The following is a 19460-nucleotide window of genomic DNA, read 5'->3' on the forward strand; positions in this document are numbered from 1 at the left end:
AAGTCAGATAAAAAATTCTACAGATTTTTCAGAAATAATTCTAACTAAATTAACTGAAATAAAGTTCATCCTTAGTACCTTGCACGACAGACCAAGAAATAAACGTTCAATTAACATATTAGGAAGCATAATAAAAACGGTGACAGGGAATCTAGATGATGAAGATATGAACATAATTGATTCTAATTTAGTTAACCTCAGGAGAACAGAAAATGGATTAATCCAGCAGAACAATAGGCAAATAAAAATAAATTCTAAATTCGAAAATAGACTCAATATGATTACCGATGGTTTCAGAAACCAACAAAATGTACTTAATAAAATCATTGACAACGAAGTTTATGTTATAACAGAAAATCATAAAATTTCAATTATTTTTCAATTAGACTCCCTTCTGAACACACTAAAATCAATTGAATATTGTATAATGTTAGCGAAACTAAATATTGTCAGTAAAACCATTTTCACCATTTGAAGGGGAAGCAGTTAAGCACGAATCCGCCCTAACGACCATAAATGACAACTCGGCCAAAAGCATCGTAGCAACACCCGAAATAGCTGAGCCAGCGTCGCGTACGTGGAACACGCGTGAACGACCAAACATCGGACCATCATGGGAGCCACCGTTACCAGGTGCAAGATCAGCAGTTCTAGGAATCAAGCTAGGGACTCAGGTGTTCGATAAACATTGAATAAATCAGTCTTTAGTGTGCTGTCGAGTAGGTTAGTTCAGTTTTACTTTTTAAAAAGAAATTTTCCAAAGCAGAGACTTTTACTTATATATTGAAGAATGCATTCAAATGATAAATAATATGGTCAATACAATGAAAATGAATAAAATTGCGATCAGTAAGCTAGATCCAATATTTGATTACGTTTCCCGGGAACAATTTTAAAAAGCATGTAACGAAATACTGGGTGATGTCATAATTATACAGTACACACCAGCAAAAATAATAAAGAACGAAGATGAAATCAATAATTTGATTAAAGAGAACCACGATACCCCTTCGGGAGGACATGTAGGTATTAACAAACTACTACAGAAATTAAGATGAAATTATTACTGGACTAATATGAAAGACAGTATCTCTAAATATGTGAAACAATGTATCTCATGTAGACAAAATAAACTTAAAAATAAGACAACAGAAGTCTTTAAAAAAACTACAACACCAAACAAACCATTTGAACTTATATCAATCGACGCCGTAGGTCCACTAACAAGATCTACTAAAGGAATGCAGCTTCCTCGATTTGATGGGTCGCCAAATACGTTGCCAAAGTTTAAACACGTATTCGAGACGACCACAGAGGAAGGGCGATTCTCGAACCCTGGAAGGCCAGGCATATAGAAGCATTCGTCAATTGATGATGGATGCCGAAAACGTACCACGCATCATAGAAAGGCTGGAGGAACACTTTGGAATGCCCTAGTACGTTTACAAGGAGGTTCTACAGGAATTGCTAAGGATAAAAAAGGAAAACAAGTAAGCGAAATGGTAGACGTACTAGAAAATCTGGTCCGCAACATAATCCAGATTAAGCGTCCAGAATACTTGCATGATCATAGATTGATCGAAGATTTGGTTCAGAAGCTACCATATTCTCTACAAGTGAAATGGGTAGAAACCTGTCAAACCAACAGACGTTCGCCAACTTTGGAAAACTTCAACAGATGGATTGAGCCACATGGAAAGGTAAACAGAGTTATGAATCGAGCGGCACTCTACGAGAAAAGGGGACGCAACAGGATCAACACACACTCTGAGGATGAAGAAAAACCAAAAAGGAGAACACCATCAAGACCAGAATGTGAGCACCGCGGAGAGTCTCACAAATTGCGTGCCTGCAAAGAGTTCCAGAGGATGTCAATGGAAGAGAAGCAAAACATCATCAAATAGAACCGCCTTTGCTTCTGCTGCCTGACCGGAAAGCATATGGCCTGGAAATGTCCAACGAAACGCCCATTAGGGCATTGCAAAAAATTCTCGAAGGCCCCCCCCCCTCTCATATTGTTACAAATGTCAAAGCTTTGTTCACAATTTTCCATCTCCTTTCAACCAAGTACTACGTCAAAAGAGACACAATATTTTATTTCACATGTCAAAACATGTAAAATTCCACTATTAGACAGCAAAATCCGTCGCAATGTTGTTTACGTCAAGTGTAATTTTCATTTTTTCTAAGTGTGAAATTACAAATTATAAATTTGTTGTGAACTTGATGATTTAGTGTTGTGAAAGCATTTTGTTGATACGTGTGAGTTTGTGCTGAAAGGCGTAAAGATGGTATGTGACGGATACATACGTATAACATGAATACGACTTCGTGAACTGAAACGTTTTCAGTAAAAATTTTGGTGTTCGACAACTGTGCAATTGTCAAAATACATATTAAAATCGCAACTAAATTTCAACAAACACTGCAGCAACCCGTTCGGAACATTAATGAATATGTTCTAGTTGGCAACATAAATGACCATTTGGTTACAAAAGATGTTATCTATGTTATCTATGTTCAACCAGTGCAACAAAAATGACTTTATTGTTCTTTCGTTGCAACATAGTTCGGACTTAGACAAATCAAACTAGTTGCGATTTGCTACTTGGGAATTAACTAACTTCATTATGGAAAAATGAAGCAATCCACACAGCGATTGAACATTTCATTTTTAAACATAAAGTATTCTCTTCCTAGCGACTTGGAGTATGAGGTAGGGCCGGAATACCAAAAAATCGACTTTGAAGAGGTCAAACGTAGACTAGGCTCAAAAATTTGCCAAGTATAATAAGTATAGCAGCTAATGTCAACGACGAAGTATGACATTTGCAGTGAACTCGACACCTTTAAAAAAAAAAATTCTCGAAGCATTTGACCACGTATCGTTGCGTAAAATGGAAAAGTGCGGTATAAGCAACTGCGAAATTTGTGACAACAATTACCTGCGGAAATGTGCGGGCACGTGTCGGAGAAGCTTCCATGCTGCCTGTGTGGGCACTCAAAGTAATTATGAAGAGCTGCTACGGACGATCGTGTTGGCTCTATATATTGAATGTCAAGCTGAATTCAAAGAGCAGCTGAATGAAAATTCAGCAGCATGAATTAAATATCACCATCAAGGCGCAAATTGAAGCATATAAAAAAGTCGCCCGCGAAAAACTTGACAATATGAAATCGTTGCTTGCGGAACTGATATAAAGAACTCTAATTTAATAGAAAATTCAGTGATTAATAATTCGATTTCGTAAACAAAAATCAGTTTGTCTCTTGCAGCAAATTTAATAAAAAATTTAGTGAATCATAATTCGATTTTGTAAACACGAGTCTGAAAGTTGCTCAGTTTGTCTCTTGCAGCAAATTTAATAGAAAATTAAGTGATTAATAGTTCGATTTTGTAAACAAGAGTCAGTTTGTCTATTGCAACAAATTTAATAGAAAATGTAGTGCATAACAATTCGATTTTGTAAACACAAGTTTGAAAGTTGCTCAGTTTGTCTCTTGCAGCAAATTTAATAGAAAATTTAGTGATCATTAATTCGATTTTGTTAACACGAGTTTTAAAGTTGCTCAGTTTGTCTCTTGCAGCAAATTTAATAGAAAATTTAGTGAATAATAATTCGATTTTGTAAACACGATTTTGAAAGTTGCTCAGTTTGTCTCTTGCAGCAAATTTAATAGAAAATTAAATGATTAATAGTTCGATTTTGTAAACAAGAGTCAGTTTGTCTCTTGCAGCATATTTAATAGAAAATTCGATTTTGTAAACAGGAGTTTTAAAGTTGCTCAGTTTGTCTCTTGCAGCAAATTTAATAGAAAATTCGATTTTGTAAACAGGAGTTTTAAAGTTGCTCAGTTTGTCTCTTGCAGCAAATTTAATAGAAAATTCGATTTTGTAAACAGGAGTTTTAAAGTTGCTCAGTTTGTCTCTTGCAGCAAATTTAATAGAAAATTCAGTGATTGATAATTCGATTTTATAAACACGAGTTTTAAAGTTGCTCAGTTTGTCTCTTGCAGTAAATTTAATAGAAAATTAAGTGATTAATAATTCGAGTTTGTAAACACGAGTCTGAAATTTGCTGAGTTTGTCTCTTGTAGCAAATTTAATAGAAAATTTAGTGATTATTAATTCGATTTTGTTAACACGAGTTTGAAAGTTGCTCAGTTTGTCTCTTGCACCAAATTTAAGAGAAAATTTAGTGATTATTAATTCGATTTTGTAAACACGAGTTTGAAAGTTGCTCAGTTTGTCTCTTGCAGCAAATTTAATAGAAAATTAAGTGTTTAATAATTCGATTTTATAAACAAGAGTCAGTTTGTCTCTTGCAGCAAATTTAATAGAAAATTAAGTGATTAATAATTCGAGTTTGTAAACACGAGTTTGAAAGTTGCTCAATTTGTCTCTTGCAGCAAATTTAATAGAAAATTTAGTGAATAATAATTCGAATTCGTAAGCAAGAGTCAGTTTGTCTCTTGCAGCAAATTTAATAGAAAATTAAGTGAATAATAATTCGAATTCGTAAACTCGAGTTTGAAAGTTGCTCAATTTGTCTCTTGCAGCAAATTTAATAGAAAATTTAGTGAATAATAATTCGAATTCGTAAGCAAGAGTCAGTTTGTCTCTTGCAGCAAATTTAATAGAAAATTAAGTGAATAATAATTCGAATTCGTAAACTCGAGTTTCAAAGTTGCTCACTTTGTCTCTTGCAGCAAATTTAATAGAAAATTTAGTGAATAATAATTCGATTTTGTAAACAGGAGCTTTAAAGTTGCTCAGTTTGTCTCTTGCAGCAAATTTAATAGAAAATTCAGTGAGTAATAATACAATTTTTAAACACAAGGTTTAAAGTTGCTCAGTTTGTCTCTTGCAGCAAATTTAATAGAAAATTCAGATTAATAACTCGATTTTGAAAACAGGAGGTTTAAAGTTGCTCAGTATGTCTCTTGCAGCAAATTTAATAGAAATTTTAGTGATTAATAATTCGATTTTGTGAACACGAGTTTGAAATTTGAACAGTTTGTCTCTTGCAGCAAATTTAATAGAAAATTCAGTGATTAATAATTTGATAGTGCAAACACGCTTAAAGTTGCTCAGTTTGTCTCTTGCAGCAAATTTAATAGAAAATTTAGTGAATAACAATTCGATTTTGTAAACAGGAGCTTTAAAGTTGCTCAGTTTGTCTCTTGCAGCAAATTTAATAGAAAATTCAGTGAGTAATAATACGATTTTTAAACACAAGGTTTAAAGTTGCTCAGTTTGTCTCTTGCAGCAAATTTAATAGAAAATTTAGTGAATAATAATTCGAATTCGTAAACTCGAGTTTCAAAGTTGCTCACTTTGTCTCTTGCAGCAAATTTAATAGAAAATTTAGTGATTAATAATTCGATAGTGCAAACACGCTTAAAGTTGCTCAGTTTGTCTCTTGCAGCAAATTTAATAGAAAATTTAGTGAATAATAATTCGATTTTGTAAACAGGAGCTTTAAAGTTGCTCAGTTTGTCTCTTGCAGCAAATTTAATAGAAAATTCAGTGAGTAATAATACGATTTTTAAACACAAGGTTTAAAGTTGCTCAGTTTGTCTCTTGCAGCAAATTTAATAGAAAATTTAGTGAATAATAATTCGAATTCGTAAGCAAGAGTCAGTTTGTCTCTTGCAGCAAATTTAATAGAAAATTAAGTGAATAATAATTCGAATTCGTAAACTCGAGTTTCAAAGTTGCTCACTTTGTCTCTTGCAGCAAATTTAATAGAAAATTTAGTGATTAATAATTCGATAGTGCAAACACGCTTAAAGTTGCTCAGTTTGTCTCTTGCAGCAAATTTAATAGAAAATTTAGTGAATAATAATTCGATTTTGTAAACAGGAGCTTTAAAGTTGCTCAGTTTGTCACTTGCAGCAAATTTAATAGAAAATTAAGTGATTAATAATTGGAGTTTGTAAACACGAGTCTGAAAGTTGCTCAGTTTGTCTCTTGCAGCAAATTTAATAGAAAATTTTCGAAAAGAAATAATTCGATTTGTAAACACGGGTTTCAAAGTTGCCCAGTATGTTTCTTGCAGCAAATTTAATAGAAAATTTAGTGAATTCGAATTTGTAAACTCGATTTTGAAAGTCTATGAACACGAGTTTTAAAGTTGCTCAGTTTGTCTCTTACAGCAAATTTAATAGAAAATTAAGTGATTAATAATTCGAGTTTGTAAACACGAGTCTGAAAGTTGCTCACTTTGTCTCTTGCAGCAAATTTAATAGAAAATTTAGTGAATAATATTTCGATTTTGTAAACATGAGTCAGTTTGTCTCTTGCAGCAAATTTAATAGAAAATTTAGTGAATAATAATTCGATTTTGTAAACAGGAGCTTTAAAGTTGCTCAGTTTGTCACTTGCAGCAAATTTAATAGAAAATTAAGTGATTAATAATTGGAGTTTGTAAACACGAGTCTGAAAGTTGCTCAGTTTGTCTCTTGCAGCAAATTTAATAGAAAATTTAGTGATTAATAATTCCATATTGCAAACAAGCTTAAAGTTGCTCAGTTTGTCTCTTGCAGCAAATTTAATAGAAAATTCAGTGATTAATAACTCGATTTTGCAAACAGGAGATTTAAAGTTGCTCAGTTTGTCTCTTGCAGCAAATTTAATAGAAAATTTTCGAAAAGAAATAATTCGATTTGTAAACACGGGTTTCAAAGTTGCCCAGTATGTTTCTTGCAGCAAATTTAATAGAAAATTTAGTGAATTCGAATTTGTAAACTCAATTTTTGAAGTTGCTCAATTTGTCTCTTGCAGCAAATTTAATAGAAAACTAAGTGATTAACAATTCGATTCTATGAACACGAGTTTTAAAGTTGCTCAATTTGTCTCTTGCAGTAAATTTAATAGAAAATTTAGTGAACAATAATTCGAGTTTGGAAACATGAGTTTTAAAGTAGCTCAGTTTGTTACTGGCAGCAAATTTAATAGAAAATTTAGTGTTTAATAATTCGATTTTGCAAGTATTTTTAGTCCCGTCCTTCTTATCATTTTTCGGATACATTTGCTCCTCCGCCATTTTTCTTATGCTTTGGACAGGATTTCAAATTACTTTTATTTCATAGAATTTGTTCTTCCAGAGGCTGGTATTTTTGGGAGGGTTTCCCGGCTTCCGTAGATTGAAAAAAAAAACAGTAGCATTGGAACAGTAAAAGAGGTTTTGTTTCTTCGTTAGTATTAGTAAGAGTCTTTGTCCGCTACATATTGTTTATCTATATAACTAATAATCTTATACTCATTTTTATCAAAAAATTATATAAAATTAGGAGGGGTTAGCATTGAAAATTACACGCCTCAAGTTAAGAATACCACTTTTCATTAGGTTAAGATGCAACTGACATCAACTGTCAGATCAAATAAATACAAAGTAAAGTCAAAATTGTTTAATTGAACTGTTCATCGTTATGTGAGACATCGAAGCAAGCGACTGGACTTGCCTCTTGAAACAAATTTAATAGAAAATGTAGTAGTTGAAGCTTAATTTAGAGTACAGTGAAAACAATATCTAGACAATATCACGCGTGTCGTAGTCGAAAACACCACAGTGGGTAGCTCGTCTGCTAACCGAGTCAAATTGTGTGGGCCTTTTTCGTGGCCCGTAACTGTTTGTAGCAACATATTTAATAGAAATTGCACTGGTTGGTATGCAGCAGTTAGTTTCCTGAACAGTTCGTCCTTGCGTATGATGTCGTTGTCGATTGGTCACCCCGCAAAAAAACGGTCATTCGATCAGTGAGGTGTACCTGAAAGAATGGATACAAATTAGTGTTGCGATACATGAATCCAATCGTGATCGGGTGTTAGTTCAGAAAAGACGTCACAACAGTGTCGATTCGGATAACAGGGTGTTTCGTAAAGAAATGTTTTGTGTTATGTCCGAATATGTTTTATTGTAGTTGACATTTCCCACCACTTGGAAGCAAAGAGATTGATGTCTTGCACTTAACGAACGTTAGAAATGATGCAGAATGGAACGTTGAGAAAAAAAGGCGATTCTGAAAATCGAGTTGACATTGTCGCTACCAGGAGCATGCAAACGACGATATCTCCGATGACAGGAACACGTGTATGGCATCAGCAACATAGGACTAACTCTAGAGAAAATAGGAATCATAAGCAAATATGAAGATGATACATCGACGACGAGGTTTTAATACAGTATTTTTTACATTTCAGGTAGAACCAAAAATGAATTTAATAAATCAGTCTCGTTTTAGCATTAAAATAGTGTTGTGTTTTTTTTAAAGAACCCCAGACAGGGTTTGCAATCTTTCATTTTGTTTTGCTTTAGGAGAATGGTGTGACATTCCACATATTATCAATTCCCATACCCTTGCTGGTCATCGATTTGTTTAATATGCATAAAACAGACCGACGACTGCAACTAGTGCTACAAAACAAAAGTGTTGTATTACACAGTCATCGACTGAAGCTGCATTACACACATTTGGACGTCAAAGAAGTGAGTCGTAATTCCAACAGAGCAGATTTACATGAGTGTACGTGTTTGACACAACGAAACTAACTGTCTGATTGTCTGTTTCTTACCGTAACGTCTGACGCTGTATCCACATGCTTCTCATTCGACTCACGAACGACGAATAAAATACTTAACACAAAAATACATGCGGGATTTATGTAATTTCGCAATATTCGAATGGACCTCTTAGATGCACCATATCGACAACTCTGCCTAAAATACATTATCAAATCTCGAATCATTTTCAAAACTTATTCAAAGAAGTAATTCATACTTCGAAATTTAATAATAACTATGACAGCTATGCAGATTGCAGGCGAAATCAGATAATGCATCACAAAAAATACACGCAACGGCAAAGAAAAATCTGATTCTGTCAAAGTCTAAGTAAGAATGATTTTTTAAAGAAATAAGTGTGACCGAAGAAGGTGTGAAACCAAACCCGTAATAAATAGAGGCTATTCGAAACTGGCCTATTCCTAAAGCATAGAAAGAAAGCAAATCTTTCTTGAGAACAACAGGATATTATAGAAAATTCATAAATGACTTTAGTAAAATTACCAAACTCTTAACACAATACCTGCGAAAGGACGAAAATGTGCAACATAACCCTGAATTCCTTAAGGCATTTAGCAAATGCAAACAAATCCTCACAAGCAGCACTCTCTTGATCCAACCAAACTTCGAAAGTACTTTTACACTGATAGCAGACGCTTCCAAATACGCTTTTTCAGCAGTCTTGTCACAAAGCCTGATATGAAAAGACAAACCAGTCGCTCTCGCTTCACGAACATTGAGCCAAACCAAAGAGAAGTACTCTACCATAGAAAAAGAGTTATTAGCCATTTATTGGGCAACCAAATATTTCCGACCTTACCTCTTTGGAAATAAATTTATTTTATTTACAGATCATAAGAAAGATCCATCAAGCAAAATTTCTAGATGGATGACCGCACTAATGGCACTATTCGTACGCCATTAGATATCGCGTCGGCAAACATAATGTCGAATGCCTACGGTTTTTCGAGGGTTCTTCAAGAAGTTAATGTCAATGAAGAACAAGAAGACGTTCTTTCGGACACAGCTACCCAACGCTCCGCTGACAAAGATGACTCGGAATTCATTCCTTGTACTTAAAAACCCGTGAACGCATTTTCTAATCAAAGGATTTTGAAAATTGGTAGTAACGAAAACGAATCTACCGGAGAGTAAATTTTTTCCCAAAGTTCTCCGTCACACAGCTACAAAAATTCACTTCGGAGTACCAACAATATTAAGAATTTTTAAAGAATTCATGAAACAAAAGAGTCAATTGTTTCTATTGCCCCGAGAATCTGATCAACTCGATTCAAATAGTTTAAGAAAAATTACTTCTCGCGAGTCAAAACATTCGACGTAGTGATCGTCCAAAAGTTTTTGAAAGACCTCAGGACAGAGGAAGAACAGAACGAGGTTATCGAGAAAGCACACTCTTGAGATCATAGAGGTATCGAAGACAATGTCTTAATAATAAATTCGAAATAAAAGTATGGAAGACACCCCTATAAACTCAGCTTAGTCCAAACGCCAACACCTCATAAGCCTTTAGACTGCAGTGGCCCCATTTTTCCCAGTTGCAATCCCGGGAAAATTTCAATCAATTTTCGGCTCATGATGCCGTCTCGCCGAGTGTCTACCGATGCCAACTAAAGGCCGTTTCTTTCTGGCAATGTTATTGCACCTAGAATAACATTTTGATACGTACGAGGATAGAAATTTCCGATAGCACGAAAAGGTTGACAAACGAGGACAAACCAAATAAGGGCGAAGAGCAGGAATACGAGACAAAGACGAGGGGAAGAAGTTTCATAATTAAAAAAAGTGATAATGGACTCTATAACGTATAGGTGATGAAAGCATCACGAAAAAACGTGGAAGTGGGAGTAGAAGGTTGCACTGAACAATTTATAAAGAGACGTGTAGCAAACACGCTCAGAGGATTACACTTTACCAAAAAGGTGCACATGAATCCGTCCAAGGTATAAACAAAAATGATTAAATGCAGTTGAACAAAGGGCGAAAAGGGTGAAGAACAGAACACGAGCAGCAATTGAGGTTACAAGTTAGTTTTATAGCCTCCCATAAAGCTTAGATTGCACTTGCAGTGTGCAATAAAACATCAATTGTTACTTGGGATATGTATCACTCCAAGAAGAATCCAAGAAAAGAGAGTTTGAAGCGAATTGATCCAAATTACGAATATTATTAGAGGAGGCAACTCCCCAGAAACCAAAGTCGGAAGAAAAAACTAGCCTTAGTTTCAAACAAGAACTAAGTATTATAAAGAAAATAGTACTCGGGCAGTCTCCTAGTTCTTTCTAGGCGTTGTCTGACTGCATCTATAACGAGAGAGTACTCTACTCAAACGCACTGAAATCGTGTGAGGTGAGTAGTGTGTTAATGTCGTTTTTGTAAGTTAAAATAGTTTTATAATAGATTTCATCGTTTACACTACGGAAGCCGGCGACTTCCACAGGTCCAGGGAGTGGTGCGTCGATACGCACCTTCTTGCCTGCCTGATGTGTACTTCGGCCCTCTTCCGGATATCTCGATTTCGGAGGCTCTGCCTCGCGTCGATGAGAAGGCCGGATTTTTTCCCTGATGTACCACTCGGCCGCACTTACGTCCACGGTGTACGCCAGCTATTCCACGAGATATGGCGGTGGCTAGTCCGCCGTTATCAGGTGGCTAGCCGTCCCGGGTCGGTGTTCGCCGAGGAGACATGCTGTGGATACCCCGCACCGCGTGGGTCTCCGATATTACGTACTCCACGCCCGTGGACGTTGAAACTTTCCGCACCCTTCTTCGCCGTCATTAATTTAAGGTAGGTAACTAATTGTGTACATTTAAGCTTTGATTATGTATTTATATATGTGCATTCTTTGCACGGTCTGAATCGTATTATGGTGAATACATTCGAAAAGGACGCATTACCGGCTTTTATTTTTTTCCCTTTTTTCCGAAATTTTCCTAAACGTTTCCCTTTTATTTTAGGTATGGTTTATGTGTGGTAAGTGTATTTCTTTCAATTTGTTTTTTTGTGCTATATTATTTCCTCTTTTTAGGTTATTCTCTTATTGTGTTCGTGCCATCGACGATCTAAGATTATCAAAAAGCCCAACAGCCAACCATGCTGGCAATATTGTAAGTACTTAAAAGATCACTCAATTAATTACTGAATCAGTGTAGTTTATAGTAGTGAGTTTGATTAAAATATTAAAAAAGTGTGTGTCGGTGATCGGTTGTGAGTATTTTATCGCTGATAGTGTACACAAAATCCTGTCAGAATTAAGAAAAAGAGTAAGTTAAATTACTTTCATAAAGACAAAATGGCCAAACCCGCAGCGAATCCAATGACTACTCGAGAATTTATTGACTTCGGAAAGGTTCCGAAAAAAAACGAGAAAAGATTTCGTTAGATTTGTAAGACCTTTTTCAGGAGATCCTACCCAACTCACTTACGCACTTACGCGGAAAACAGGGCCACCCCCATACAACTAAGCATCCTACAGAGTACGATCCGCAGGAAAATAGACGACGAAGCAGGAGACGTATTAAATTCCAATAACATTCTGACGGATTGGACAAGTATAAAATATACACTGCTGTTATATTACAAAGATCAGAGAGACGTCAAAATGCTGGACTACCAGCTAACGTCGATCAAAAGATCACCCGCCGAAAGTCTTAACTCATGTTATAGTAGTTAGACATAGGTCCAAACCGATAATCTAAGACAAAACTCGGCAGCCCATATTAACTAAGGTGCCGCGATCAGAGGAAAAATGAACTTTATACACAAACAGGCACTGCTTGATCTCCGAGAAACGATCCACGATCAAGTGGAATGGAATGCCCCCAGGGCGGAACCAAATAATGGTGAGCCGCAAAAGGCTGAAAATCTAAACAGCGAAAGTGCGCCCTGAGAGGCCAAAAACCATTCTGTGAAAATCGATCACGCGCCCTGAGAGGCCGAAAACTGTTCGGTGAAAAACGTGAGCCGCAAAAGCCTCCAAACCAAAAGGAACAACATAATTGTGGCGGCAAAGGGCACAGCATTTTCTACTGTGTCCCTTTCAACAAGTTGTCCATCAAACAACGATGGGAGGCTGCTGCGGCAGCGAGGCGGTGCTACAACTGTCTTTCGTGGGGACACCCTGCACAAAAGTGTTCCAGCGTCAATTGCAAAGAATGTGGTGCACGGCACCACACTCTACTACACCTAGAGAGCACAGAGAAAGCTCTAGATCAAAAGCAGAGTATTACCGACGGATCGATTACCACGGCTTCAACCAGCTCTTCAAATTGACTACATAACAATTACGTATTCCTGGCTACCGCTACCATAAAAGTGAGGGAAGCTAACGCATGGTACCAAATTAGGTGCCTGCTAGATTCCGGTAGTCAGGTCGAAACCATAACCGAGGATGCTGCCCTAATCCTCAACTTACCATATGAAGAGACATTATTGACCATAAATGGAATAAACGGAGGCATAACCGCACAGCGAATATCGACCTCGATATCATCCAGAGGTGGCAACTTCGCCACAATCATAGATATGATGGGGGTCCCTCGTCCCTTGGAGGACCATCCCAGTATCACATTGCGCAAGCAGGACATAGCAGTCCCAGCAGGTATTGAATTAGCAGACCCTGGATTTTATCGGAAGCAACCAGTGTAAATTTTACTCGGATCCCGAGTCTTTTTTCAAATTATAGGACCTAGATCTGTTAACCTCGGCAGCGGACCCCTATTTTAGGAATCTGCGCTTGGATGGCTAGTTGGCGGATTAGCCTCCTTGCAAGCTCCTCGGCAGGCTACCGTGGCGATTGTTACCGCCAACCCGAATACAACAAATACCAGAGGCCAATGACAACGGTGAGAACCTAGAAGTTCTATTCAGGAAATTTTGGACGCTGGAAGAGGTGACTTTTGCGGAAGCGAAGCGAAGATTAGTGGAGCGACCCCCCAGTAGTGGTAGGAAATAGCCCTACCAACGCACTGGGCGGGCCACTATCCGCGATGCGCAAAGTGATGGAGCAGCTCGATTCAATAATCGACTTCACTAGCGCAAAGCAAAACATAAGCAAGGAGTTAAAGCAGAGTCTCCTGGCGCTCCGGAAAACTATTCGTGTCGCAAGACAGAAACAGCAGGCTTATGCCAAGAGGGTGGAATGTCGGGAGAAGTCCGACAGAGAAACCCAGACAGTGGCCTCCAAGAGGGAGGGAAGAGGGAAGGTCGATACAGGCACTCAGACAGTGGCCTTCACCTTCTATGGAGCAGCCACGTCACTCGAAGCGGCGGCCGAGTTCCCCTCGAAGGGAAAAGGCAAGGGCAATCGTAAGACGGCGTCGAACGCGAAGCGCCCTAGGAAGTCGCCAGGCGAGGGTGCAAAAACCGACACCACACGGCGTGCAACCGTTAAGGCCAGACGCCGTTTGGTCAAGGTAAGCGAGGGCGAAGATGACCTCGCTGAGCAGAGCGTTGATATCAGCAACCCGGCGCGACCGGGGCAGGGGGGCGTTAACCCCTGGACGCTGGTCACCAGGAAGAAGCCGGCACCGACACCGGAGGTACCGCGGCCCGCGAAGAAGGCCAAGGACAGAGGCGAGGCCTTGTGGTTAAAAACCGACAAGGACAAATACGCCGACGTCCTAAAGTCGATGAAGGCGGCCGAAAGCCTTTCGGCCCTTGGACAAGATGTGCGTAGCGTGAGACGCACCAACACGGGAGAAATGCTTCTGGTGCTGAAGCGAGGCGCACAATCTAGTGCGGTGTACAAGGCCTTGGCCCAAGAGGTCCTTGGTGAAGGCGCCCAGGTCAGGTCGCTAGGGGCGGAAATGACTCTCCAGTGCATACATCTGGACGAGCTCACGACCGCAGAAGATGTCGTCGCAGCCGTTAAGGGGCAATGCGACATCACAATCGAGCGGGCCTCTGTGCGATTTAGAGATGCACCCTCTGGCACCCAAGTAGCCTACCTCAGGCTACTAAAGGCGGATGCCAAAAAGGTAACCGAGAAAGGTAAGCTGAAGATCGGCTGGTCGGTATGCCCAATTAGCATACCCCAGCCGCCTTCAGTGGATAGGTGCTATCGGTGCCTTGAGTCCGGCCACAAAGCCTACGAGTGCAAGAACATAGACAGAAGCAAACTATGTCGTCGCTGCGGCGAGGAGGGGCATAAGGAGCGGACCATGACCATACCTCGGGAGAAGCTCTGGTGAGTATTACCTTAAAAATAATTTTTCGCTTAAATTAAAACTTTTTATGGAGTGTTAAATCTGTGCTCAGGCTTGTTTGCCAGCTTGGGTATGGTCAAGGTTAGATACACAAAATATGTCCTAACCGTTGCTCCACTTGATGGGCCTGCTGCATACTACTTAGTAATCATTATTAATCTGCGGCGATATTTATAAAAAGAAAATTTCTTTTTCTCACTTACCTGAGCTGCATTGTTGATCTTCTCGTTAGCTCCTGTCGAGATGATGTAGACCACTATTTCTACAGCACATGGAGCGCCACTAGTTCCACAAAAAAAATCTGTAGGAAACACTTTTCAAACTCGTATCAAGCGCATATGTATTTGTGTGGGACCGTTGACGCACTCTGTCAAAGTTTTGCGAACGAATTGTTGGTTGCGCAATTTTATGTGTTTACAATTGTGGGGCTGTTCACCAGCGCCATAAGCACCATCAGCAGATATCGAGGGTAATCGATGGCATGTCGACATCGTCTCCGCGTGGACAAATAAGATCATCGCTTCCGTCGATAGGTGAATTGTAACTTAAGAATAATTAATCAAGTCAGTCTGGTTACGATAGTCAGAGTAGTTAGATTTAACTTTTTTTAAAAAGAACTCCGAGTCGGAGGAAAGTTAATTCGCTTCAGAACTCATTAAGTTTAGGCAAAAAGTAATTATGTAGCGCCATTCGGTGCAACACTTTTAAGCATATTTAAGAAGCCATCTTAGCGACAATAAAGCAGTTCAGTTCGGTCTCCGGACCTCAACGTTTAACGTTATGTCACTTGCTTAGTTACCAAGAAAGGTTATGTCACCCTGTCACTTGGATATGCTTTATGCAATTGTTCTGCGAGTTAACAAACGAGCTACACCTGAAACACGCTTATGGCAACAGAACAGCTGTTAGATACGAGGTCGCACGTCACAGGCACCAGTAGACTTGCATCGGAAAACATTATTAATGGGTAGCAGTAATCGGCATCGAAAGAGGCGGATTTGGCAGAATAAGTATATCGAACCGTAGTTAGGGCCAGTCGATAGAAATAAATCATAAATAAATCATAACCGGCAACGTGAACATTGTTTTTTATTTAAAAAAAAACGTATCACGCGCCGAAAAAGTTAACTGGAGGCTCCGGCGAGATCCTCCGTGAGTAGGGAAGTGTATAAAGTGATCTAAGTGAAAAAATTTTTAGGAAGAAATGCCTTCTAACTGGTAATAAGAGCCAGTCGCTGAAATCCCAAAGCGAACCGTAAGGACACCGAGGATACATCCCGATCGGCACGCCCGGCGCGGAGTAGCGACGCAAAAAGGATAAGCTAACGTGCCTGCCTGCGGATCCTCCAATAAGCCACCAAAAAGTTCAACCGATGTTGGCCGCAACCAAGACACGGTCCTTTATGTAAGTAATTAAACAAATAGTTGATACCAACGGCGGAAAAAGCCCAATTCCCATTGGCATCATCCTAATAGTGTGTGGATCGTAATATTAGGAGTGTTAGAATTAAGAAATAGAGTGTATCAGTGAATAAATTTCAACTAGTGTTGATTTAGTGTCTCGCTTTTAACTATCTGTGGAAACATTCTAGTAAAATAAATTTATAAAATCAGCAAAAATGGCCCTTCCGGCACAAGCTTTGTCGCCAGCAGAACAAAACGCTGTTAATAGATTTTGAAAACGTTGGTAGACTCCCCGATTTTTCAAAGGATTTGGGCTAGTTTGATGGCAAACCGTCCGAGCGTATAAGTTGCGTCACAGATGTAGAGAGCATATTTGACCTTTACGAAGACCTCCCAGAGAATTCGGTCAAGTATGGAATTTTAACTCGATGTATTAGAAGAAAAATTGTAGGGGAGGCAGCAGACGTACTCAATTCAAATAATGTGGTGTACGACTGGAATGACATTAAAAATTACCCTATTGCTTTATTATAAAGACACAAAAGGGACATCCAAACGTGAGATTTCTAAGCTGATAACTATAAAGAAAGTGAAACCGAGAGTGCGTTAATGTTATTTTTATCTTTGATTAATTATAATAGCGCCGATACTAAAATCTTTTTCTTTTTTCTTTCAGTGCTTTAATCGTCTATGTTCCGAATGACCATGGCGTCCACCGGTCCCGTGAATGGTGTTTGGACACCAGATTCTTGTCGTGCTTGATGCACTTCGGCCCCTTGCCGTACTTTCCTTTTTCGTTTCACGAACCGACCAGAGAACAATGAGAACTATGCTGAACATAAATAGAAAAACGAATAGATCGAGTTGAATAAAATTTTTATCAACCCGGTTAACGACAGTAAGAAGATATGGTAATATATTCACAACAAATTAAACCAGGATTATTTTGTAGAAACACCATAATTTCACCACAAAATCAGTATATTAAACTCATGAATACAACGATCTCATCGATTAATACATTCAATCGGATATCAACCCCATGACAGAGCCACTAAATAACTACCAAATTATGAATATTATTACAAGTAACAGTAAAACACCCTGTATAAGAATCTTATCGAATCTTTGAGAAAATGTCAACGACTAAAGAGGATCCACGAAGATCCGTCCGAAAATCTTTAAAATCGTGACCGACCATCTTAGATTCCGATGAAACTTTACACATTTCACCGGCATGGAAGACTAAACATTTTCCACAGGTAATAAGATTTTTTGACTCAAGAGCAACTTTTCAAAAGGGTGTAAACGTTCCCACGTGTATGAATTTCATTTTTTTTTTTGTTCGATTACCGTATTTTATACAGCAAAACTATCTGAGAACGAGTTACAGGGAATGAATACTTCTGTCCGAAAAAAATATACACTGAAAAAAATGTTGTGTCATTTTTCAACAAAATAAAAAATTTTGTTAAAAAATTAAATTGCGAAAAACCCATTTTTTTAAAATTTTTATATTTTGTCAACAAAAACCTAAAGAGAAAGGAAAAAATTTGAAGGCGATTGCATGATGGAGAAAAAATCGGTAAAAAAGTTTTTCTAACAATAACTTCAAACATGTTTTTACATTTCCTACTAATTGACATACAAAACTGTATTTTTATTACAGAATATAATTATAAGCATAATTTAAAATCAAAATGCATTTAACAAAAATCTTCCAAAATGTGATAGTTTTCGAGATATTTGGAATTTTGCTCCATCAAAAACAATTAATTCGTGTAATTATGCTCTTTTTAAAAGTTATTCGCGTTACCCAATCATAAAATCTCAAAAATCTAATGCTTATCATTTTAAAAACGTAAATGCAACTTTTTCAGTGTATTTGGATCATGGAGAAGCTTTCAATAAAAAAGTTTTCCTAACAACAACTTTTGACATATTTTCATAATTTATACTATTTGCAGTCAAAAATACAATTTTCTGAAATGTAGTAGTTCTCGAGATATTTTAACTTTTGTTTTAACAACACAATTATTTTGTTCTATTACGACCTTTTCATAAGTTAGTCGCGTTTCTCCATCAACAATAATAGGTTTTTAAAAAGGCCCATAAACTTTCCTGCAACTTTTTCTTTGACATCAAGGCGATATTGGAAATCTTTTGAAAGTTACATGAAAGCAACCAAAATATGATTCAACTATATAGTTTAATCATCAGACCCTATGGTTAAATAATATTTTGGTTACTTTCATGTAGCTTTCAAATGGTTTACAATATCGCCTTGATGTCAAAGGAAAAGTTGTAGGAAAGTTTATGGGCCTTTTGAAAAACCTATTATTATGCTATATTTCCGATGAGGCGAAGCCGAAACGCAACATAGTATGAAATAAGGATTTGTGCCCTCCTGTACAAAGACTGGTTTTTACCAACAAATTTTCACCCTAGTGAGAAATTTTGGTTTTTACCAATTTTTCCTCCTTAGGGTGAAATTTAGCATAGTGCTTTCGCATAGGCCTGCTAAGCCAAGACAAGTTTCGGCTTCACTTGTGTCTCATCGGCATAAACAGAACTTCTGCTCGAACGGGACATCACGTTTGATCAGTCGTTTGATTGAAACACATAGTGTGTTTTAGTTTTAAGGGATTTGCGTCAAGCCGGCGCTAATCTATTCCGACAATGTGTTAGTGTCGGTTTCTGATGAGGCGAAGCCGAAACGCAACATAATATGAACCTATTATTGTTGATGGAGAAACGCGAATAACTTATGAAAAGGTCGTAATAAAACAAAATAATTGTGTTGTTAAAACAAAAGTTAAAATATCTCGAGAAATACTACATTTCAGAAATTTTTTGTTATGAGCATTTCGATTTAAAACGGCGTTTAGAATCATATTCAAAAAGAAAATTGTATTTTTGACTGCAAATAGTATGAATTATAAAAATATGTCAAAAGTTGTTGTTAAGAAAACTTTTTTATTGAAAGCTTCTCCATGCTCCAAATACACTTAAAAAATTTGCTTTTACGTCTTTAAAACGATAAACATTAGATTTTTGACATTTTATGATGGGGTAACGCGAATAACTTTTGAAAAGAGCATAATTACAGGAATTAATTGTTTTTGATGGAGCAAAATTCCAAATATCTCGAAAACTATCGGATTTTGGAAGATTTTTGTTAAATACATATTGATTTTAAATGATTCTTAGAATTATATTCCGTGATAAAATTACAATTTTGTATGTCAATTAGTATGGAATTTT

General features: G+C 37.5%; 1 protein-coding gene across 1 annotated transcript in view; it reads right to left on the minus strand.

The window, feature by feature from the left end:
* Window positions 1-7687: 7687 nt before the first annotated feature.
* LOC131684599 (myotubularin-related protein 9) overlaps window positions 7688-19460 on the minus strand; it is an 85971-nt gene continuing 74198 nt past the window's right edge. Inside the window, exon 5 of the mRNA XM_058967613.1 lies at window positions 7688-7773. Coding sequence (XP_058823596.1) covers window positions 7760-7773 — 14 coding nt within the window. The 3' untranslated portion in view covers window positions 7688-7759. The remainder of the gene's footprint in view (window positions 7774-19460) is intronic.

Source organism: Topomyia yanbarensis, chromosome 2 (assembly GCF_030247195.1).
Source record: "Topomyia yanbarensis strain Yona2022 chromosome 2, ASM3024719v1, whole genome shotgun sequence".
NCBI classification, from domain to species: domain Eukaryota; kingdom Metazoa; phylum Arthropoda; class Insecta; order Diptera; family Culicidae; genus Topomyia; species Topomyia yanbarensis.